At 40.4% G+C, this 24,755-nt stretch overlaps 1 protein-coding gene across 1 annotated transcript; it reads left to right on the forward strand.

Moving 5' to 3' along the window:
- Positions 1–15,325: 15,325 nt before the first annotated feature.
- On the forward strand, positions 15,326–23,432 carry LOC127080674 (uncharacterized). The gene is made up of 4 exons (XM_051020987.1): positions 15,326–15,482; positions 15,582–15,763; positions 16,062–16,628; positions 23,418–23,432. Exons 1-4 carry the CDS (start codon positions 15,326–15,328, stop codon positions 23,430–23,432), a joined length of 921 nt encoding a protein of 306 aa, XP_050876944.1.
- Positions 23,433–24,755: the final 1,323 nt, after the last annotated feature.

Genomic DNA, 24,755 nt, shown 5'->3' on the forward strand with positions numbered 1-24,755 from the left:
ATTCGTCATCCAGCTCCGTTTGTCGACCAACAAGAGGACATGTTCACGTTGCTGAGTGAGGATGATGAAGTGGTCAGAATTGAGGATAGGGATCGTAAGGTTGATGCCCTGGCTGAGAAGATCCGTGCGATGGAATGCCAGAACTCCCTCGGATTTGATGTTACAAATATGGGGCTGGTAGAGGGTTTGAGAATCCCGTACAAGTTCAAGGCACCCTCATTCGAAAAGTACAACGGTACCTCCTGTCCTCGCACCCATGTGCAAGCTTACTTCAGGAAAATCTCTGCTTATACTGATGACGAAAAGATGTGGATGTACTTTTTCCAAGATAGTCTGTCTGGGGCATCTTTGGACTGGTACATGGACCTGAAACAAGAATCAGTCAGAAGCTGGAAAGAGCTGGGTGAGGCCTTTCTGAGGCAATACAAGCACAACATGGACATGGCGCCAAGCCGAACCCAATTGCAGAGTTTGTGTCAAAAATCCAAGGAAAGCTTCAAAGAGTATGCCCAGAGATGGCGTGAGCTAGCCGCTAGAGTGCAACCTCCTATGCTGGAGAGAGAGCTGACGGACATGTTCATTGGAACCTTGCAAGGTGTGTTCATGGACCGCATGGGAAGTTGCCCATTCAGTAGTTTTTCTGATGTTGTCGTCTGTGGGGAAAGGACTGAGAGCCTTATCAAAGCAGGAAAGATTCAAGATCCTGGCTTTTCAAACTCTTCAAGTTCTAAGAAGCCATTCTCTGAGGCACCCAGAAGGGGAGAGAGTGAAACAAATGCTGTGCACCGTCGAAGGAGTGCAAACAGAGGACCACATCGTTAGGTCGCTGCTGTGACTATTCCGGCAACTCAACCTCAACAACAGCAGAGAAGACCAACTCAGCAGTATCAACATCAGCAACATCGTCCGCAACAGCAGGCTTACCAGCCTCCCAATGATAATCAAGCCAATACGGGTAATGAGAGGAAGAGGATCATTTTTGACCCGATCCCTATGTCATACTCAGAGTTGTATCCCTCTTTGATAGAGCGGAACTTGATTACTCCCAGAGACCCGCCGGCTATACCCGACAACCCTCGGTGGTGGTATAGGCCTGAGCAACATTGTGTGTATCATTCGGGTGCTCCTGGTCATGATGTGGATAGTTGCTTTCAGTTGAAGATGAAGGTTCAAGACCTCGTGAGGTCAGGTATTCTGAACTTTGAAGACTTGGGTCCCCGTGATAATCAAGCTTGAAGATAGCAAGTCCTGGGCTGGCGCCGACTTTTCTTCAGAAGGGTTGTTCAGAAAACAGAAGCTGCTGATGCAAAGGATACTGACAGTTGTCATCCCCGGTGGGATCTATCACAATTGGGTCACTGTGGGCTTTCTTACAGTTGTTCATAAGTCAGAGTAATAATCACTTTGTTTAAAAACCCTTCTCCCATGCCAAAAGGAGAAGTGGTGACATTGTTGGCAACATTTTGTGCAACGATATTTTTCATTCAAATAAATTCATGTTAAACATTTGTTTTTCCATTTGTTTTCCCTTTTCGCTTTTTGTATGAAATTGGTGATCACAAAAAACCCTAAAAACAAGAATAAAAGCAATCTTTTCATCTGCATAACGATTGTCTTGTTTGTTTTCCAAAAAGCTTTTCATATCAAAATCATTATGCAGGTTGTTTCTTAAACCCATTAAACATAATGATCGGACGTCATCTCCCAATTTTGAATTCCCTGTATTCGAAGCGGACGAAGATGATGTTGAAGGGATTCGATTCCTGACGGTATTTCCCGACTTCTTGAGCAAGAAAAGAATATCACTCAGCTGCATCTCGAGAATCAGCAGAACAGCCAACTGGGGCATCAAAAAAAAAGGAAAAAAAAGAGAAAAAAAGAAAGAGGAGGGTGTAAAATCAAAAGAAACCCAAATCAAAAGAAAGAAAAAGAAAGAAAGAAACAAAAGAAAAAATAGCACCCTCAAAGTCCCAAGTTGACTGATGCTGAATGGATTCAGAGTCACTACGACCAGGTGAATCCAATCGAAAGGAAGAGATCAACTGCCATGTGTCATGGTCAGTCATATCAGCAGAGAGTGATGAAAGCACGCGATAAGAGGGTCGAGCCTCGTGTGTTCCGAGGGACCTTGTGCTCAAGAAAGTCTTGTCTTTCGTGCCCGATTCCAGGGGCAAGTGGACTCCAAGCTATGAAGGTCCATATGTTGTCAAGAGAGTCTTTTCAGGCAATGTTTTGACACTTACAACAATGGATGGAGAAGTTCACTCGTCCTGTGAATTCCGATGCAGTCAAGAAATACTTCGCCTAAAAGAAAAAAAAGCAGAATAGCTCGCTAAGTCGAACACCCCAAAGGGCGACTTAGGCAAAAAGGAGCGTCTCGGTGGATTGAAAACCCGGAAGGGCAATCCAGGCAAAAGTTAGAGACATTGAAAAAAGAATTTGCATCCCGCTAGATTGATCACCTCACACCGGGGCAATCTAGGCAAAAATTAGGGATTTGGCAAGTAACTGCATCTTGACAAGACTGTGCTCTATATCTGTCATCCGTCAGGGATTCTCGATTCGTCGTCGACTGAAGCTCCGAATACATCGAAAATTCGGAATGGTAGAGGAAAGGTCATTATGTTCAATGTAGCCCTCTCCAATATATATCACCGATTTCAAACTTGTACAGATCTATGGAGTCTTGTCCTTTGCAGACTACCATTCCATCACATCAATTTGAGCTTTTATCCAATTATTTGCACTCTTATTTATTTCGACTCAACAAATGTTTTGCATGTTTTTGATTGATAAAGTATCATTGTTTTCAAAATAAACAAATTTTTCAAAAATTGTTCTTAAACAAAGTGAACATTCACAATGATGGAAGGATACTTAGGAGATCCGCAGTTCTCTCCCGAGGGTGGTATGATTACCAACAGGAAAGACATTTGTTCGTATCTCGAGCATAACTTTATCTTTCTCCTGTCGAACCTGTTTTGGTTTCTCCTCAGCGAGGTTGCTCAGTGCAGTGTTGGTTGAAGTTGTTCATCTTCATGTCCCCGGCAGTGCAACATGCTTCCTCCAGGTCCCTGTTAGCCCTATTGTGGGGCATCTCCAGTATAGGTTTGTTTGAGCCCTACCGTGGGGCATTCCCAGCAAGGTTGCTGTTGAAATACTTTTGTGGGGCAGTTCCCCAAGCAGAATGTTTACTGAAGACGTTAGCGTTCGTCTCTCCAGCAGAGCGGTCTTCTCCTCTCCCCGCAGGATGATGTTGTTCCCTGATATCCCGGTTTCCAGCAGATCACGTTTGCTCTCTGGTGTTTTTGACCCTCCCTATGGAAAAAGAGTAGTACCGGGTGGTTGATCCCTGGACCTGTGTTTACATGTCTGTTTGTCAGCATTCATCATACATTCATCATGCATAATGCATACATGCATAATCGTAGCATTCGGATACTCATGATGCAGCTGTTGCCGTGTATCTGTTGATGATTGTCTCCTGCTATTTGTTGATACAGATCTCTCTAGTAGATCCTCCCTAGCAGATATGGGTGTGTCTGATCTCTCCATGTAGAGCCAACCCCTTAAGCATAAAGTGTCTATCCTTTCCTGCCATTTCCCCACTGAGATACATCCTCGTGGATGACGGTTGCTTCCGTTCCCTCCCAACACACATTGGGATAGGTTTCCCCTATTGAGTTCTTTCCTCATTAGGATGAGTCTTGATTCAGTTTGCCTTTTTGGATCGATCCTAAATTGGCTTCCTATTGGCTGTCTCTTGTGCTTCCCTGGGGCATAAATGAATAGTCGCTCACTAACCGGCACTCATTCATCTTATCCTCAGCGGAATTTGTTGGCCTCTGCCTACAAACCAGCAGTTGTAAGTCCTATCTTTGTGGTTTTCTACCTACTAACTGGTAGTTGTAAAATCCCATTTTCCTTCCCTAGCAGAGTTAACCCTTTGTGCTCATCCTATTGATGACTGGTTACTTTTCTGTGGTTTTCTGCCTACAAACCGGTAAATGTAATCCCCTCTTTGTGGTTATCATTATCCAGTTGGAATTGATATTCCCATCCTTTTGGATATTTGCTCCGAGTCAGCAACTTTATCCCTTTTTTTGATTGGTCATCTTTTGCATACCTAGCCTGGTACCCTGATGCCTTTCCTTTCGGTCGATTTATTCATTTAACAACCTGCAACCCGGTTATGGATAATCTTCCATGCGAGTGTATTATCTATGTTTTGACGGCTATAGATAATATGTCTCATGCACTCTCTGGTCAGTCTTTTGATTGTTTTCTCCAGCAGAGTAAGATCCGTATTCCTCGTGGAATAGGATGTCCATCCTTTAACAAGTTTGCCTTTGCTCTCTTCAGGATGTTGTCGGTTGATTTATCCATTTAACAACCTGCAACCCGGTTATGGATAATCTTCCATGCGAGTGTATTATCTACGTTTTGACGGCTATAGATAATATGTCTCATGCACTCTCTGGTCAGTCTTTTGATTGTTTTCTCCAGCAGAGTAAGATCCGTATTCCTCGTGGAATAGGATGTCCATCCTTTAACAAGTTTGCCTTTGCTCTCTTCAGGATGTTGTCGGTTGATTTATCCATTTAACAACCTGCAACCCGGTTATGGATAATCTTCCATGCGAGTGTATTATCTACGTTTTGACGGCTATAGATAATATGTCTCATGCACTCTCTGGTCAGTCTTTTGATTGTTTTCTCCAGCAGAGTAAGATCCGTATTCCTCGTGGAATAGGATGTCCATCCTTTAACAAGTTTGCTTTCGCTCTCTTCAGGATGATGTCGGTTGATTTATCCATTTAACAACCTCCAACCTGGTTATGGATAATCTTCTATGCGAGTGTATTATCTACGTTTTGACGGCTATAGATAATATGTCTCATGCACTCTCTGGTCAGTCTTTTGATTGTTTTCTCCAGCAGAGTAAGATCCGTATTCCTCGTGGAATAGGATGTCCATCCTTTAACAAGTTTGCTTTCGCTCTCTTCAGGATGATGTCGGTTGATTTATCCATTTAACAACCTCCAACCTGGTTATGGATAATCTTCCATGTGAGTGTGTTATCTACGTTTTGACGGCTATATATAATGTATCTCATGCACTCTCTGGTCAGTCTTTTGATTGTTTTCTCCAGCAGAGTAAGATCTGTATTCCTCGTGGAGTCGGATGTCCATCCTTTAACAAGTTTGCCTTTGCTCTCTTCAGGATGTTGTCGGTTGATTTATCCATTTAACAACCTGCAACCCGGTTATGGATAATCTTCTATGCGAGTGTATTATCTACGTTTTGACGGCTATAGATAATATGTCTCATGCACTCTCTGGTCAGTCTTTTGATTGTTTTCTCCAGCAGAGTAAGATCCGTATTCCTCGTGGAATAGGATGTCCATCCTTTAACAAGTTTGCTTTCGCTCTCTTCAGGATGATGTCGGTCGTTTTATCTATTTAACAACCTGCAACCCGGTTATGGATAATCTTCCTTGCGAGTGTATTATCTACGTTTTTGACGGCTATAGATAATATATCTCATGCACTCGTTGGTCAGTCTTTTGATTGTTTTCTCCAACTGAGTAAGGTTCGTATTCCCTATGGAATCAGATGTCCATCCTTTAACAAGACTGCTTTTCTAGCCCTCTTCAGGATGTTGAGTGTTTTAGAAAACAAACCAATTCACGCTTTGGTCGGTCACCCGTTTCATACCTACAACCCGGTATCCTTGGCGTTCCTTCCTGTTTGCTCGCTGTCGTGACCTTGATCCCCGGTGAGATCCCCGCAAGTGTTCAGCCTTGCTCTGTCATTTGGTAGATGTCAGTATCCTGTCAGCACCCGCGTGTGTTAAAATTTTTGGTGTCGGTAAACACCATCTTTCGGTGATTTCCCAGTCATGCGTAATTGTCTGGTATTCTTTGGTGTCGGTAAACACCATCTTTCGGTGATTTCCCAGTCATGCGTAATTGTCTGGTATTCTTTGGTGTCGGTAAACACCATCTTTCGGTGCTTTCCCAGTCATGCGTAAGTGTCTGGTCTTCTTTTGATGTCGGTAAACATCATCTTTCGATGTCTGTAAACGTCGAGTCTTCCCATTCATCAGTAAATGTCTGGTCGATCTTTTTGGTGTCTGTAAACATCATCTTTCGATGTCTGTAAACGTCGAGTCTTCCCATTCATCAGTAAATGTCTGGTCGATCTTTTTGGTGTCTGTAAACATCATCTTTCGATGTCTGTAAACGTCGAGTTTTCCCATTCATCAGTAAATGTCTGGTCGATCTTTTTGGTGTCTGTAAACATCATCTTTCGATGTCTGTAAACGTCGAGTCTTCCCATTCATCAGTAAATGTCTGGTCGATCTTTTTGGTGTCTGTAAACATCATCTTTCGATGTCTGTAAACGTCGAGTCTTCCCATTCATCAGTAAATGTCTGGTCGATCTTTTTGGTGTCTGTAAACATCATCTTTCGATGTCTGTAAACGTCGAGTCTTCCCATTCATCAGTAAATGTCTGGTCGATCTTTTTGGTGTCTGTAAACATCATCTTTCGATGTCTGTAAACGTCGAGTCTTCCCATTCATCAGTAAATGTTTGGTCGATCTTTTTGGTGTCTGTAAACATCATCTTTCGATGTCTGTAAACATCGAGTTTTCCCATTCATCAGTAAATGCCTGGTCGATCTTTTTGGTGTCTGTAAACATCATCTTTCGATGTCTGTAAACGTCGAGTCTTCCCATTCATCAGTAAATGTCTGGTCGATCTTTTTGGTGTCTGTAAACATCATCTTTCGATATCTGTAAACGTCGAGTCTTCCCATTCATCAGTAAATGTCTGGTCGATCTTTTTGGTGTCTGTAAACATCATCTTTCGATGTCTGTAAACGTCGAGTCTTCCCATTCATCAGTAAATGTCTGGTCGATCTTTTTGGTGTCTGTAAACATCATCTTTCGATGTCTGTAAACGTCGAGTTTTCCCATTCATCAGTAAATGTCTGGTCGATCTTTTTGGTGTCTGTAAACATCATCTTTCGATGTCTGTAAACGTCGAGTCTTCCCATTCATCAGTAAATGTCTGGTTACCTCTCCGTTGGTTTCGATAAACGTCGAGTTTTTCCTGGTCGTCCCCAGTTGGTTACCTCTCCGTTGGTTCCGATAAACGTTGAGTTTTTCCCATTTCGTCCGTTGACGTATGGTTGTATCTCTTCCAGTCATTCATTAATGTCTGGTTACCTCTCCGTTGGTCTTGGTAAACGTTGAGTTTTTCCCATTTCGTCTGTTGACGTATGGTTGTATCTCTTCCAGTCATTCATTAATGTCTGGTTACCTCTCCGTTGGTCTTGGTAAACGTTGAGTTTTTCCGATTTCGTCCGTTGACGTATGGTTGTATCTCTTCCAGTCATTCATTAATGTCTGGTTACCTCTCCGTTGGTCTTGGTAAACGTTGAGTTTTTCCCATTTCGTCCGTTGACGTATGGTTGTATCTCTTCCAGTCATTCATTAATGTTTGGTTACCTCTCCGTTGGTTTCGATAAACGTTGAGTTTTTCCCATTTCGTCCGTTGACGTATGGTTGTATCTCTTCCAGTCATTCATTAATGTCTGGTTACCTCTCCGTTGGTCTTGGTAAACGTTGAGTTTTTCCCATTTCGTCCGTTGACGTATGGTTGTATCTCTTCCAGTCATTCATTAATGTCTGGTTACCTCTCCGTTGGTCCTGGTAAACGTTGAGTTTTTCCCATTTCGTCCGTCGACGTATGGTTGTATCTCTTCTAGTCATTCATTAATGTCTGGTTACCTCTCCGTTGGTATCGGTAAGCGTGAGTTTTTCCTAGTTGTCCGTTGGCATCTAGTTGTGATTTCTGTTCCCATTCATCGTCGTTGTGATGTCTGGATGTGGCCGTACCCTTTGAAAAAAAACACAACCAAAAAAAATACCCTGTAATAAATATCAAATCCGAGTGGACGTTTCTATTGGTGGATCCCTGTACTGTGCAAATTTCTACGGTTCTTGGTATTCAATCCCTGTTTACCCTGAAAGTCTGACAGCCGTTGCTCTCATCCATTCGGGTTCCCAGTTGATTGAATAGGGGCAGCTGTAGCACCTCAAATTTGCACCTACCTCTTGTACATACATTCTCATATTAGGTCATAACATTTAACATAGTCCACTGCATAGCATTGCATTGTCCTTTGCCCCAAGTGCAAGATCATCAGTCAGATTAGGTCAAACTGGTCAGAAGGTCAGTCAATCAAGCAAGCAAGTGCATTTCTCAATGAGACAAGGCCCTAGGGTTGGTCCAACATGTTCACATGACTTAGGGGTCCTTTTGAAGTGATTTGGTCAAGGTTTGATTGCTCAGAAGTCATCAATCAGTGTGCAGTCCACCAGAAACCCTAGAAAGTCAACTGTTGGTCAACTGTGCATTTAATCAGTGATTGGATGGTGGGAATTGGTTTGAGAGGGTTCATTCATGTCCATATAAGCCTCATATAACATGTCAAGCATCATCATGGAAGAATTTGAAGTCAAACAAGAAATTTCCAAAAATAGAAAGTTGACCTGTAATTGGAATTTGCCAAAAATGGAAAGTCTTGATCCTCAAACTTACATCATGATACAAGCTTCAAATGAATTTTTGCCCAACATGAAAGTTGAAGATCTTGTTCTTGCCTTTCCAAAAAGTCCAAGAACACTCAATTCCCATGTATGGTTGGCAAGTTATGATCAAATTATTTTCAGAAATTTTTGAACTTCAAAGTGGCATATCTTCCAAACCATTTGGCCAAATTGGGTGGGGTTTTTTGCTACAAGTCACATTTGATGCCCTCTTTCCAAATATGTCATCATAATTCACCAAAGGTTCACCAATCAAAATGGCATTTTTGAAGTAGCATGAATTAATTCAAGTGAGGTGAAAAAAATGAGTTTCCAAATTAAACATTTCCAACACCTCCTACCAATTGAAAATGTTCTGAAAACACATTTTGGACATGTTTGAGGCCCATTTTCGCAACTGTACACACACACCATGTCATTTTAAGTGGAAATCCGAAATTAGCAAATACATGTCATTATGCAAATTGTGCTTAACATTTCCATTAACCAACTAATACAAGCACTAAACAGCAAATATATACTTCATTTGGACTCTGAAAAGCCCTAGCCACTTTCACTCAAACAGACCAAATTGCATTTCTCTCTCAAATCCTCATTTTTGCACATTGGAACTTTTCTTGAAAAATCTCAAAAGAGCTCGTGATTCTGGTTGCTTCCTCACTCACCACCATTTTTGAGCTCTCTGCAAGCATCATTGTCCAGCTGTAAGCAAGGATTCATGGACTGTTTTGAAAAAGCTCCTTCCATGGCAGTTGACATTCTGAGCACAATCAAGAGGGTTTGAGCCACGATTCACTTTTCATATACTTTCTGAAGCTTAAGGATGCATCTGTTTCAACCAATCATGGCCAGAAAACCATTGAATCATCACTGCCCTTCAAGATCAGGTGAGATTCGAATTTAACCATTCTTGAAATCATGAGGTACATCTTGTAGATCTTCTTACCATGAACATGTTGAGCTTTGAATCGAAGAAAATGGCTAGGTATTGAGAGAGAAATATGAAATTCAAATTTGATGTTCAAACATGTTTTTGTATGGTTCTTCTTTGATAGCTCGAATTGGTGTAAATGGTTGTTGGATTTGTTTTGTTCATGCTTGGATGGTTCGATTAGTGTATTCATTCGCAAAATCTGGAAATATTGTTCTTCGTGAGTGATGATGATGAATACTGTACACAGAAACCCTAAATTTCCTTGCTAGATTTGCCTGATCGTGTTTTTTGGCCTTTGGTTCGTGTTTATGCATGGGGTCACTGTTACATCACCATGTAACCAATCAGGACGCGGTATGGCTTTAAGTGAAACGCAGAGTTTCACTTAAAGTTCAAGCTAATTACCAAATTGCCACAGCCGTGTCACATGTTTCATTTTAATCATTTTAATTCTCAATATTTATTTCATTTTGTGACTGAAAAATCACAAGTCAACCAATTTTGATCCAAAATTCATGGGGTTTTTTGTGAAATGTCCATCTTGACCTCTAGTTTTTTATCATGATTTTCCCAGATTTTTTGCATGTATGGATTTATAATTGTGCTAGGGTTTTGTTCATGTGTCCATTTTTTGTACACTTTGCCAAATCAATTGTGAAATGATGATGCTTTGTCCAATGGCTTCCAAATTTTTTGTGCTTAAACTAGACACATTCATGGTGATTTTGGTGTAAAGTTTGTGAATTTATCCTTGCTGGTTTGTGAGTTATGATTTTTTGAATTAGGGTGTGACAATTTGTGTCACACCATTGATATCCAACTTCTTGATTTTTTCTACCTTGCCTAATGAATTCAATTTGGTCTGATTTTTTGCATTAACATACTTATGGTTGCCTAGTTCACATTTGATTTTTTATGGAATTATTGATGGCATTTCCTAATTGTTTGATAATTTCTCCCCTGTTTGACCAAAAATGTTGACTTTTGTGACACTTGATGCCATTTGTTTGATGAAATTCTCATACATTATTGGATGGACATGAAATTTGACATGTGATTAGTAGACATCTTAAGGTTCATCATGGTTTTAGTCCCATTCATTTCTCATTTTCTATCACTGATTTATGATTTATTGAATTTGGTGCATATTTGGTTGACTTCTTTGAGCATGTTTGAACTTGCCCTGCCTTTCTGATTTTCATTTCCCTACTTCCCATGATCCAATTGAGCTGAAATTTGGTGTGATTACCATGCTATGGATTATGTTTGATCATGATTTATTTGATGATTTTTGGAATTGTTTATGATTGGTTTTGAGTTGAGTCTTGCTGTTGACTTCTATTGAGCTTCCATATGCCATGCCTTGACCTATTTTGCTTATGAAATGATGATGATGATTGATATGAACATGAAACCAATTGAGTTTGTTTCTTGATTGTTTGAATTTGATTTTGGACACTTGTCACTTGCTGTTTTGACTTTCTCATCCCCTTTTGACCCTAGGCTTGTCTTAGTGGTCCTGTTGCTCATGTTTGAGTTCATTTTTTCAGGTTAAGAAGTAATTGCCCAAAGAAACTTATACAAGTTGAATGAGTTTGATTTGATTGTCATGAATAACTTGTTTGTTTTGTAGCTTGATTGGCTCATATGCTTGAGCCTTGTGCATTGCACAGTAAACTGATTGTGTTGACTGTTGACCTCTGTTTCATTTTGATTTAACTTTGACTTGTATACTGATGTTGTCTGACTGGTTTCAGGCACCTTTAGTTGCTTTTAGTTCCTTGTGAACTTTGCTTTGCTTTGCTTGAATAGCAATTTGCATTGAGGAATAATTTCTCATCTTCATGTAGTCTGGAAGACCTGGCCTGTTACTTGGCCAGGCACCTGTCTGAAGTCCTCCTTAAAAGGCAATGTTTGTGATTGTTTACAATTTGTCCTTGTATAGAGTCAAAGACCTCCTAAGTGAAGAGGCAATTGGCAGAACCCAAGGGATATGCAACCTATCCCCTGCTATTCTGTGTGTCATCTGCTTTGCTCACACCACTGTGTTGATGCATTGCAGATACAAACCCAAGATCTTGTACAATTGTACAGTTGAGTCAGTATCAAATATGTAGAAGGGTTCCCCTTTCTGAACCCACACATTCTTGTCTTAAGCTCTCCCAGACCAGGGATAAGAGCTGTGAAGTCTCATCTTCACCCACCTTTCATCTGCTTCACCTTAGCCCCTCAATGGCAAGGTTAAGAGCACCATTAACCCTATTCCAGTTGGCTTCAGTGCCTAACCTTTGTGTGAGCCCATTGCTTGTGTATAGTGTGTGCTACTTGTGCTTGTGTGTTTGTTTGACTTGCTTCTTGTGCAAGTTAGGTTTAGTTTGACTTGCTTCCTGTGCAAGTCAGGTGTGGCTTGCTTCCTGTGCAAGTCATGATTAGGATAGGCTTGCTTCCTGTGCAAGTTAGCTAGAAACCTTAACTTAGGGATGATTTGCATGATAACATCTAGGCTCGAGTCGTAGTCTCCCTAGTTGTGTCTCCCTCTGTTATCTGGTTAGGCTAGTCCTTTTTCCCTCCGTAGGGGAACTACGTCGCCCTGATCCTCATACCAGATGAGGTACGTAGGCAGGAGATGAGCTGATCTCTCCTGGCGCCCTTTTTGTTTTGCTTGTGTGAGTTGTTTCTCCTTTTCTGGTTGGAGTCCGACGTAAGTCCAGCGATTGGCAGTTGGTTTCCTATGTGTGTTTCGGTTCGGATGCTGATGTAAGTCCAGTGATTGGCATTCAGGCTCCACGTTTGCCTTTGCCTGTTTTTGTTTGTGTGCGTGTCAGCCGAGCTACGAATGCTCTGATTCTCCTTCGTCCAAGGAGATACGTATGCATAGGATGCGACATCCTAGCGAGCATGTGTCGTTTCCCCGGTCCGAACTACTTCGACTCTGATGTCTATGCCTGATAGACTAAGTAGGCCCAGGATACGATGTCCAACCGAGTCAGTTTTAGTCTGTTTTCTTGTGTCTCTTTCAGCCAATGTGTGTGTGTGTGAGCAGTGTTTTAGCAACCATTGTCCTTTCTATTGTGCGTGGATCCCGTCGAGTACGACGGATGCGTAGGGATGCTAATACCTTCCGTTCGCATAACCGACTCCCGATCCCATTCTCTTTGGTCGCGAGACCATGTTTTTTCCAGGTTTACTCTGAGCGTTTCCTTTCCCTCTTTTGGGATAAATAACGCACGGTGGCGGCTCTGTTGTTCTTGTTTTCCCGCCGGTTTTTCGCGTAATGTGACACTATGAATGTGATGGGTATGGACACATTAGAACAGAATGTGGTACCTACCTCAAGAAGCAGAAGATGAGTCTTGCTGCCACCTGGTCAGATGAGAGTGATACAGAGGAGGCTGCAAATCTTGTGACTGCTTTGACAGGAAGATGGGGATCTGATGAAGACTCGAGTGATGGTGAAGTAACCTTTGAGGAATTGGCTTCTACCTACAGAGAGCTGTGTCAGAAAAGTGTAGAGCTAAACAAGCAGTCTTTAAACCAGGAGAAAGACATAACTCAACTCGAGAATGAGAAGGTAGAATACTTGGAAACCATCTCCAAATGGAAAACAGAAGTTGTGGCTCTAAAGGTCAAGCTAGATGAAGATCAACAAGTTGAGAGCCAGAAGATAGTTCAACTGGAGAAAGAAAAAGCAGAACATGTGGAAACCATCTTCAAGCTAAAAACTGAAGTTGTGCTCTTAAACTCAAAACTAGAAGAGACAACCAAGTATGTAAGGATGCTGAAAAATGGATCTGACTCCTTAGACAAGATTCTTCAAACTGGACACATCACAGGAGTCAAATCTGGAATAGGGTACCATAAAACTAAGGCTGAAAGTAGTTACACTGGCTGCAAACCTCAAGCTAAACCTAAATGCAGCAATAGTAAGAGCAGTTCCAAGATGTCACATCATATGTCACACCATCAGAAGAAAGAATAGCAGAAAGACAAACACCAAAGATGGAGATGTCATTACTATGGGAAATTTGGACACTCAAGGCCCTTCTGCTATAAGTTGTATGGTTACCCTACCTCTTTTCATCAACATCATCAGAAGAGAAAACAGCAGGATGGCAAACACCAAACATGGAGATGTCAATACTGTGGGAAATCTGGACACTCTAGGTCTTCCTGTTATAAGCTGTATGGTTATCCTAGCCATGTTCATCAATAGACTCACTATCAACCCATACCCAAACATCACAGGCCTATCAACAAGAAGCAATGGGTTCCTAAGACTAATGTTACAAGTCTAATGGCTCACAAAGAAGAGTGGTATTTTGATAGTGGATGCTCTAGACACATGATTGGGAACTCAGACTTGATAACTGATCTTCACTCTCATGACTTAAGCTATGTAACCTTTGGTGATGGAGCTAAAGGTGAAATAAAGGGGATAGGCAAGCTTGAGTGCCTTGGAGCCCCTAAACTTGACAATATTCTACTGGTCAAGGGCTTGACTTCAAATCTAATAAGCATCAGTCAGCTAGGGGATCAAGGTCTGAATATCATCTTCACTAAAACTGAATGTCTGATTGTGAACAAAGACAGTGAAGTAATTATGAAAGGAATCAGGACCAACAACAACTGCTACATGTGGAGCTCTCAAATGGATAACCCCTCTAAGATGAGTACATTTACAAGAAGAATCATCAAGGGAAAGGAAAAGTGTCAGATAAGGATGCTAAGACCTAACCTCAAGGAAGAAAAGGTCATGATGGCCCAAACACCTGAACATATGACTGGTGGTATGAAGTCTGAAGATAGTAAGAGCTTTGCTGGAACAGAGACACAAGGGACTATTGAGATAGATAAGATATCAGTTGAAAGCAACAATGCCCAACCAGGGTGGATGAGATTACTGATAATTGTCTACAATATCACAATCGATGCTATGACATTGTATTATGACAACCTATATGGTACATCTATGTCCAAAGATCATATTCAGCACAGCTGGACCAAGTACATTATTTGCTTTCATCACTCATGTAGAAAATATGTGGAAAATAAACTCATAGTTCTACAGCATGAAATGCAACTAACCAACAGGACTACAAAGGATTTGTATGATGTCCAACTGAAAGATGAAAAGGGAAAATTAGGGGCTTGACTTCTTGAGAAAATATGGCAATTAATATGGAGTGGAAAAGGCAAGAAAAATATTGTCCACCCAATGAAAAGAAAAAGCCACATTAATAATGAATCATCTCCTAGTATTGGAAATAACATCTATTTCATTAGCACGCCCTGCCTGAATACAATTTTTTCTATCTTCATCATTCTACTCAGAGAACCTCTGCTAGGGCAAAGAAACTCTTCTCAGAAGTTCAACAACATGTCTCAACATCCATCAACATCCAGCTCAAAACCCTTTCATATAAGAACTTCCTCCATGGAAATTTTAGATGAAGATCTGATGGACGTAACCCCTCTGCGCATGATACCAGGTGACGTTTCAGGCTCCCCTTCCATGGACGAAGCTAAGCAAGGTAGCACTCCATAAAAATCTACTGATAAAAAGGACATGCACTCTACTGATCGCATCATAAGAAACCTAGTTACTGAGATACTGAATGAAGAGCATGGAGTCAAGGACATTTTTACCCCTCTGTCCAGAAGGGACCCCTCTCCTGAGGAGGAAACCCAAGCTGAAAAAGATGATGACTCATCTAAAACAGAGAAGGAAGTAGCTGCTGAGGGACTATGTTCTCTTAGAAAAAACTTACCTAGCATGTCCCCTAATACTGCTCAGGACATTGAGGAAGAAAGGTCTGAGGAAGAAGATGACACGTTGGTCAATCTTGTGAAAATAAGTGTAGCAAAAAGACTGAGAAAAAGGAAGAGTATTGCTAAGATAAGAACAGATAGGAAAGAGAAAAGGGTTACTGGTATAAGTCCCTCCAAAGCTTGGAGTAAAGTAGAGGTCAGGAAGAAGAAAGAAAGTGAGAGTTCTGAATCTGATGAGAATGTCGAAGACGATGTCCCAGACATCTCCTTTGACAAAAGAAAGGCTGTAAAGAAGTCTTCCAACAGAATTGCTGCTGAGCACCTAGACAAATGGAGGTTTGTCACTCAGAGAAGGGTTGCAGTTGAAAGAGAATTGGGGAAAGAAGCTGTTGAAGTGAAGGAAGTAATGGAGTTAATCAAGGCAGCCGGTCTTATGAAAACTGTGACTGCTCTGCCTCAATGCTATGAGGGGCTAGTCAAAGAATTCATTGTAAACATTCATGAGGAAAGTTATGAGGTCTGCAAAGTGGTTGTTAGGGGTAAGGGTGTAAAACTTTCACCAACCATCATCAACAGATTCCTAGGGAGAGGAACAAATTGAGGGGTAGATCTAGAGACCACAGATAATGAGATCTGTCGGATGATCACAGCTGGCCAGGTTAAGGAATGGCCTAGTAGGAAACACCTATCAGCTAGTAAACTAATTGTCAAGTATGCCATCTTACACAAGATTGGTTCAGCAAATTGGACATGCCTCCACCAATGCTGTAAAGTTGCCCATTGCATTCCCTTCCATCATCTGTGGCATCATCCTGAGTCAACAACCAGGAATCCTAAGTGCTAGTGATATTCCAAGCAGGAGGAAGACCCCTCTATCAATTCACTATAAGCTTTTTGAGGGTAGTCATGTCAATGATGTTGTCATGACATCTGCAACAAGGGAACCTGCATCTCAAGGGAACCTAATTGACCAACTAAGAGAAACCTGCAGGGAATTGGAGAATGGTATAAATGTGGCCAAAGCAAGAAAAGAAGCTTTGGAAGCTCTTATTTATAGCCTGGAAAAGGAGGAGATAGAAAAAGCTGGTAAGGACTCAGAGGCAAAAGCACAGTCTTGTACCAACTCTGAAAGCTCTGATGGCTCTGAAGATGAAGAAGAAGGCGAAGATGATACTTCTTCCTCTTGTTTGTTAAAGAATGAAGACGGTGAAACTGGTGGGTCTGATGTTCTGGGAGATGTTCTGCTGCTGCTGCAATATGGAGTTATTAGTTTTCTTTTGTGTGGCAGTCCTTTTGATGCATGTTATGTAATATGTAGGGCTCTTAAAGAGTTCCTTGAATTTGTTCATTATCTCAGCTTTCTGCTGTGTATAATGATGGTGTGTACTTCCTGAATATTCTGTTTTAACATGCTTAATGTTATAACATCAGTTTTAACTTTCTCTGCTAGGCTAATAGACATTTATTTTGTCTGATTGGTCACCTTTGGTCAATTTTGACTAAAAAGGGGGAGAAGTGCTTGATATGGAAGTTGGATGTGGCTTAACAGAAGTACAACTATTATTGAAAGAGGTGCACAGGTGCTGATGTTGAAGCAGATGTCAGTATGACATTCTGGCTGGTACAGGTGCTGGAGTTACAGTAGCTGTTATATTTGATGAATGCACAGATTTAGGGGGAGAAGAAGTACCCTGGTGCATTGTGCATTTGTGTGTCTTACTAGTTGCATCCATAACTAGTAATTCTGTTGATTGTTGCACAGATTTAGGGGGAGGAGGAGTACCCTTGTGCATGTGTGTATTACTAGTAGCCATAACTAGTAATTGTTTTTCTTCTGTTGCTGATTAAACTTCTGTTATGTTGTTTAACTGCTGATAGTTTGCCTTGTGAACAAAAAGGATAAATATATGTTTTAGCCAAAATTTGCCAAAGGGGGAGTTTGTTGATTCTAAGTGTTGGCAGCAATTTTGGTAAAATAAAGAGTGTTCACAAGATGTCATGTGTGATGTCTTAACATGAGATATCCTATGTACCTGCTGGAGTTAAAGAACATGTGCAAGCAGGTTTGTTTCAGAATGCCACATACAATGACAAGGCTTCTGATATTGGTTGTACCTGCTGGAGCTTATATGGAAGACATGTTCATGCAGGATTGTTTCAGATGACATATACAATGTCATGGTATCTGATATGGATGTACCTGCTATAAAAGGAAATTGGATTATGCAGGATTTTTCTAGGATGTCAGACCCGATGTGTAACACCTCAAAATTTGCCCTCTTCTCTTGGGACTAGCATAACATATTGCATAACATTTCTTAGGTCATTAGGCATTGCATATTGCATAATCATGTAGTTACATTGGGCAGGCTATCCTCCCAAGTCTTGATCAGAAGATGAGGAAGTCAGGGAAGCAAGCTAGGGTTTCATTTGACTGATCATTAGCCATCTGAGGATTGGGCTATGAGTTAGGGTTTTGTGATTCTCAAAGGATATTGGTCTTCATCTTGATTACAATTATTTATCATCATCATCATGGTTTGTCATCATCAAGTGTTGAAGCTGATTCCTTGAGATTAGGGTTTTGACCACTGGTCAACCCTAATCAGTTGCATTGGGCCAATCAGGGCATGATCAGGAGAGGGGGTCTATGATGTCTATGGGGATCATTATATGGTTGTATGGAGTTTATTGAGGCTAGGGTTTCACCCTTGAGCCATTTCATCAGAGAATTGGAGCTCATATTGATCAGTGCATGGCCAAATTCATCTATTAGTTGAAAAAGTCAATTGTGGTCAACTGTGCTTGATTTTATGGATTTGGAGGTGGAAATGAGTTGGATACACTTCATTCATGTTGAAACAAGTGTTATTTGACATGTCAAAGCTCAAGAATGGAGAAAATCAAGTCAGACAAGAAATTGCCAAAAATAGAAAATGACTTGTAATTGAAGTTTCCAAAAATGGAAAGTTTTTGACCTCAAAATTACATGTCCAAGGAAGCTTCAAATGAAAATTTGTTTAACATGAAAGTTGTAGATCTTGGTCTCACCTTTCCAAAAAGTCCAAGAACTTGAAAATCCCATGTATGGTTGGCAAGTTATGGTCCAGTCAATTTCAAAAATGACCCATAATCAGGAGGGCATAACTTCCACATGGAGTGTCCAAATTGAGTGATCTTTTTATGCACAAACTCCTTTTGACATGTACTTTCATGGTGCATAATTGGATTTCATCAAAAATGGTCAATGCAAAAAGTCAAATTTCAAGTGCACAGTTAAAAATCCAGGGGCAAAATGGTCCAACTTGAGAAATAATGGGAATTTTTGAATGGGGATTTTTGCAACACCTCACAAATGTCATTTGGAAATGGTTTGAATCATCATAATAGGCCAAGGTGCAATGGTTGAAGATTTCACTTTTGAAATGAACTTGAAAAAATGAACAAAGTGCCATCACATAGTGAATTTCCAAAATACACATCCAATCAACATGAGACAAGTTGCAACAGCTCACACATGTCATTTTGAGAGTGTGTGAGCTGTCAATGAGCTGTCAATGAGCTGGCATGTGAAGTTACCATTTCGCCCTTAGTTTGGAAAATGACATTTTGCTAAACATTGCATTATGTTAATTAAGATGATTAAGGAGCTTGATTAATTGGAGGTACTTAAGCTTAATCATAACAAACTCTAACAGATTTCACAATTCCCAAAATCACAATCTCAAATTCTCCAATTTCTCAAAAACCTCTCAAGAACACATAAGCAAAAATTCCAAAATCTCTTCCAATTCTCTACCAAACTGTGAAATTCTTGTTGCTGCCATCTCCAATCATCATCTTCTTCCACTGTTTTGGTTATTCATCGTCCAAATCGTCACCAAACGCAACTGTTCATATGTGATGCATCCATGGCTTTTGAAGAATTCGTGCATTAGAAGCAACTTCAGTTGGACTTAACACCTGCATTCAACTTCCTAAAGCCTACACTCCATCTGTTTTTGGTCAAGAGGCGCAAAGAGCACGCGGATCTTCACTGCCATCTCAAGGTACATGAAACTCGAATCTCATGATTTGATGAATTGGTATATGCATTGTGTAGAGCGTTCAATGTAGTTTATCATGCTAGGCTTGGTTTGTGAAATGATGAACTATAGGTTGAGAAATCTGAATTCGAAGCTTTGAATGAGAAACTTTAAACGATCGATCCGGTTAGTACAGTTAGAATTAGGATGAATCATTGACATATTTGGATTCCTGACACTTAGACCGTTCCAACGAGTATCCATTTGTTGATTTTGGTTGAAGTTTGAGTCGAAACCGAGTTTGGAATGGAAGCTTGAAAACGCGATGATGATGAAGAAGTTTTCTGGAATTTTTACTGTTTGATCCGCTGAAGCTTGTTGCCAATTTTGAAACGTGTTTAGCGCGCAAATCCAACCAATTACACGCTGCCACCAAATAAATGAAAACGCAGAGTTTTGGTATGGGAAGGGATAATTACAATTCTGCCATTAACTCATTTTAATTAATAATAGCAATTAAATAATTATTTAACAAATCACCAAAACCTTAGAAAAATCATAGAAAATTATTGGAAAATCACAAAAATATGAGGATTTTTTCTATAGCTTCCAAATTCCCTGTAGAATTTTATGGACATAATTTTAGAAATTGTGCTTGGTGAAAAATTGGTTTGACCTAGGGATGTTTGACTTGTATGCAATTTTGACACATTTTGCCATTTCCATTGTGAAATTCTCCTGCCTTAAAATAAATGTCTGAAATTTTTTGTGGTGATTGTAGACATGTTGATGATGATTTACATATAAAGTTTGTGAATTTTGGATACCTGTGGAGTGAGATATGATTTTTGGAACTTAGGTGTGACAATTTGTGTCACACCTAATTAGGGCAACTTCATGAAATTATTTGCCTGGCCTACGCTTGTTAGAATAATTTGAAATTTTGCATGGATGTTTATGGATATGTTGAGATGCTATGTGAATTTTTCTGGATTTTTATATGGCATTTTCAATTTGATTGATATTTTTCATCTCTGTTGGTCAATTATGCAAGTTCATGTGACACATGTTTGTAAATTTAATGTGAAATGCTCATATGGTTTTAGATGAACATGAAGTTTGGTATGCTGGTTGTAGACACATTGTAGGACATCCCTGTTTTGGTCCCATTCATTTATTAACTGTTTTCATTGATTTATGAATTTTTGAAGTGAATGCATGTGTTGATGATATGGTTTGGCTTGAATATTTGTGTCTGTTTTTCTTGATTTTCATTGACATAGTTCCTTTGGTCCAATTGAGCTGAAAATTGGCATGCTGTACCTTGAATATGTCCTGTTTAGGTGTGAATTATTTGAGGATTTTTGGAATTGTTTTGATATGGATTTGGTTGAAGTCATTCTGTTTGGATGTTTGGTGTTATGTTTAACCTAGTTTGTGATGTTTTGGTCATGAAATGAATATGATGAATGATATGAGTATGGGATCAATTGCATTTGCTTTCTATTTGTGTTAATTTGGTTTTGGTTGAGAATTGCTTGCTGTTAAGATTTTTTTCTCACTTTTGGACCCTAGGCTTGGCCTAGTGGTCTTGTCTCTCACATTTGCTTGATTTTTTAGGATGAAAAGCACCATGATTAAGGAGATTGAACCAAGTGGATTAAATTGACATTGTTTGATGTTGAGAACTAACATGAATTTGTTTTGTAGGTTGTGAAGCTTGAGCTTGAGCTTATAGCTTGCCTTTGTGTGCATTAATCTGTATAGTCTGACTGATTAACATTTGCTGTTTATTGTTGTCTGTCTGAGTACTGATGATACTTGATTGTTTTCAGGTACATTTAGTTGCTTACAGTTCTTTAAGAACTTGCTTGCTGCTGCTTGGTTTTTAAACCACTTGAGGTAGGACTTCTATTCTTCATGTAGTCTGGAGACCCGGTCTGTTATTTGGCCGGGCAAAATGTCTGAAGTCCTCCTTAAGAGGCGATGTTTGTGCTTGTTTAATATTGTGCCTAAGCAGGTAAAGTCCTTAATCAAGGCAATTGGTGGAAGCCAAGGGATATGTAATCTATCCCCCACTATTCTGTGAGTCGTCCCTCTGCTCACACGGCTGTGTGTTGATGCATTGGGACACAAATCCAAGATCTGTGCTGTTGCACAATCGAGTCAGAGTCTTTGAGCGTAGAAGGGTCCCTCCATTCTGGACCCACGCTCCTTTGTCTGAAGCTCTCCCTGGTCAGGGATAAGAGCTGTGAGGTCTAAATCCTCACTTCACCTCTCATCTGCTTCACCTTAGCCTCGTAATGGCAAGGTTAAGAGCGACTAACACCCATGTACAGATGAATTGCTTCGGCAGTTACACCTATTGATTGAGCCCATTTGTTTGGTTATACTGTGTGCTATGTGAATATCTGTTTGAGATGCTTGTTCTCATTTGATGTATGCTTGTATGCTTGTATGTTTGCTCCTTTCCTGGATAGGAGTAGTTTGCTTATGCAAGTAGGATAGAAACCTGAACGTAGGGTAATGATGCATGACAACACTAGGCTCGAGTCCAGCTCCCTGGTAGTGTGTCTTCCCCTGGTTTCTGGCTAGATTTTCTTTCCCTTGAGGGGGAACTACATCGCCCTGATCCTTGTTCCAGACGAGGTATGTAGGCAGGAGGTCGTGCGAGACCTCTCCGGGCACTTTTTTTCTTTTTGTGTGTGTTTACTTGTCATCTGATTGTGTTTGTTTGGTTCGGATGCTGACGTAAGTCCAGTGATTGGCTGTCGGGCTCCACGTTTGCCGTTTTGTGCGTGTTTTGGTTCGGATGCTGACGTAAGCCCAGTGATTGGCAGTCGGGCTCCACGTTTGCCGTTTTGTGCGTGTTTTGGTTCGGATGCTGACGTAATTCCATTAAGTGGTTGTTGGGCTCCATGTTTGCCATCTGTTTGTGTGTTTTGTGTTGTTTGGCGTGCGTAAGCCGAACTACAGTGGCTCTGATTCTTGTTCCAGACAAGATATGTAGGCATAGGACGCGATGTCCTATCGAGCTCCCTTCTCCTAACCCCACCTGCGTTCCCTGTGTGTGTGTGTGATGTTTTAGCAACCTATTCTTTATTTTAGAACGTGGATCCCGTTGAGTACGACAGACGTGAGGGGTGCTAATACCTTCCCCTTGCGTAACCGACTCCCTTACCCTTTCTCTCTGGTCGCGAGACCATTTCCTTTCCAGGTTTCTCTGAGCGTTTCCTTTCCCTATCTTGGGATAAATAACGCGCAGTGGCGGCTCTGTGTTGTGTTTTTATTTGAGTCCCGCCGGTTGTTTTTTCGCGGATGCGACACGATGTCATGACATCCTGTACACAGAACATTCAGTATGAATGTCTGGTGTTTCGTGATTGCACAATTAATGGCAATCATTGGTTGATTGAAGATATGGCTAGCTGGCGCATTCAATCAGGGATTACAACCAGATTTGATTATTTTCCAAGGAGATCTATACAGCTGTTATAAAAAGATTTGATTGAAAAATAGATTTAGGGTTTTCAAGATATCCAAGCCCAGCAGATTGCTTCTATAAAAAGGGGCTTAGAAAACCTGTTTGAACACACAACCAAGACTGAGCGAAATTTAGAGAGAGAGCTAGGGTTTGTGTCTGTAGGTCATTCAAGTCATCCATTGATGATTGAATTGGACTGATTTGTCTTCTTGATCAAAGCTTTGAAGCAAGATCAAGAGTGTGTCTTCTTGATTGAAACTGTGAAGTAAAATCAAGAGTTTGTAATTGAAAAGTATTTTCTTTTCACAAGGATTGTTGTTTAAAATCACGGGTGTGTGATTGTAAGGGAAGTGAGTGGGTTCTCATATCTAAGAGTGCTTAGGTAGAAGTTGCACGGGTAGAGATTAGGTGAGAAAGACTGTAACTTGTTGAAGTGTATAGATAGTCTTTGAACTAATTCTATTATAGTGAATTTCCTTCTTGGCTTGGTAGCCCCCAGACGTAGGTGAGTTGCACCGAACTGGGTTAACAATTGCTTGTGTGATTTGCTTTACAATTCTGTTTATATTTCCATTGTGTATTAATAGATATTAGTGTCGTAACATCACCTTCGACATCTTATATCTGATACCAGAATTTCAAATCCTTTGATTGATGTGCAGATATTTCCAGATTATTCAAACTTCCATTTAAATTATACACTTGTTGTTCTTCACATCTTAATTTTTCCAGCATTAGTGGAATTAAGATAGTGAGTGTTTTATCCTTACTTGTTTGATAGTAAGAGGTGCATAGGAGAGGATTATTTTCTTATCACTAAGAAGGTTTCCTTGTTGTTTAGAAACAAGAGAGACACTTTGAGAGGATTGTTCTCATAAGTGGACTTTGTTGGAAATCCAAGAGTTTGTTCTTGGTGGTCTTTGTTGGTCATTGTACAAGTCCAAACAAATAGTGGAAATCTCTTTCTTGTTGGAAAGGGGACTGGATGTACCTTCGGATTGTGAAGGGAACCAGGATAAATCTCTGTGTCATTATTTTTCTACACTTTACCACTTTCCTAAACACCTTTATAAACCAGAAAAATAATCCTTAGAACAAGAAAATTTCAAGGTTTCTAATTCACCCCCCCCCCCTCTTAGACTGATTTCAGACTTATAATTGGTATCAGAGCAAGTTATAGGTAACCTGTTCCTAGACGATCCAAAATGGCTTCCGCAAATAATAATCTAGTCTTCAGAGATGGTGGTAGCAATAACAAGCCTCCAATATTCTGTGGTGAATACTTTGACTTCTGGAAAATTCGGATGAAGGCTCATTTAGAAGCACAAGGAGAAGAAATATGGGATGCTGTCCAAAATGGTCCCTTTGTTCCTACAACGGTTGTTAACGGTGTTGGTTCATCAAAGCCTAAAACTTCATGGGATGATGATGATAAGAAGAAGGTCCTCTATGATAAAAAAGGCAATAAATCTTCTTCAAAGTGCACTCAGCATGGATGAATTCTTTCGTATTTCGGCATGCACAACGACAAAACAAATATGGGATACCTTGGTAGAAACTCATGAAGGAACTGCCGAAGTTAAAAGATCAAGATTAAATACCTTGAGTCAAGAATACGAGTTGTTCAGAATGCAGCCCGGAGAATCCATCCTTGACTTGCAGAAAAGATTTGTGCACTAGACAAATCATCTAAAAGCTCTAGGTAAGACTTTAAGTAATGATGAATTGAATCTTAAAGTGCTTAGATCTTTAACCAGGGAATGGCAACCAAAAGTGATGGCAATATCAGAAAAGAAAAGTCTATCCACAATGACTTTCGCTACATTGTTTGGAAAACTTCAAGAATATGAGACGGAACTTGGAAGACTTGAAAAACATGAGAATCAAGATAAGAAGCCCAAAAGCATCGCTCTGAAAGTTGACTC

The sequence above is a fragment of the Lathyrus oleraceus genome, chromosome 5 (assembly GCF_024323335.1).
Source record: "Lathyrus oleraceus cultivar Zhongwan6 chromosome 5, CAAS_Psat_ZW6_1.0, whole genome shotgun sequence".
NCBI classification, from domain to species: Eukaryota; Viridiplantae; Streptophyta; class Magnoliopsida; order Fabales; family Fabaceae; genus Lathyrus; species Lathyrus oleraceus.

Bases quoted from the DNA above. Each gene is read 5' to 3' on its own strand.
- LOC127080674 (XM_051020987.1), top strand. From the start codon at position 15,326: ATGTCCCCTAATACTGCTCAGGACATTGAGGAAGAAAGGTCTGAGGAA. The intron at 15,483-15,581 runs GTATAAGTCCCT...ACGATGTCCCAG, and splicing joins GAAAGAGAAAAGGGTTACTG to ACATCTCCTTTGACAAAAGA. The intron at 15,764-16,061 runs GTGACTGCTCTG...AGATTGGTTCAG, and splicing joins CAGCCGGTCTTATGAAAACT to CAAATTGGACATGCCTCCAC.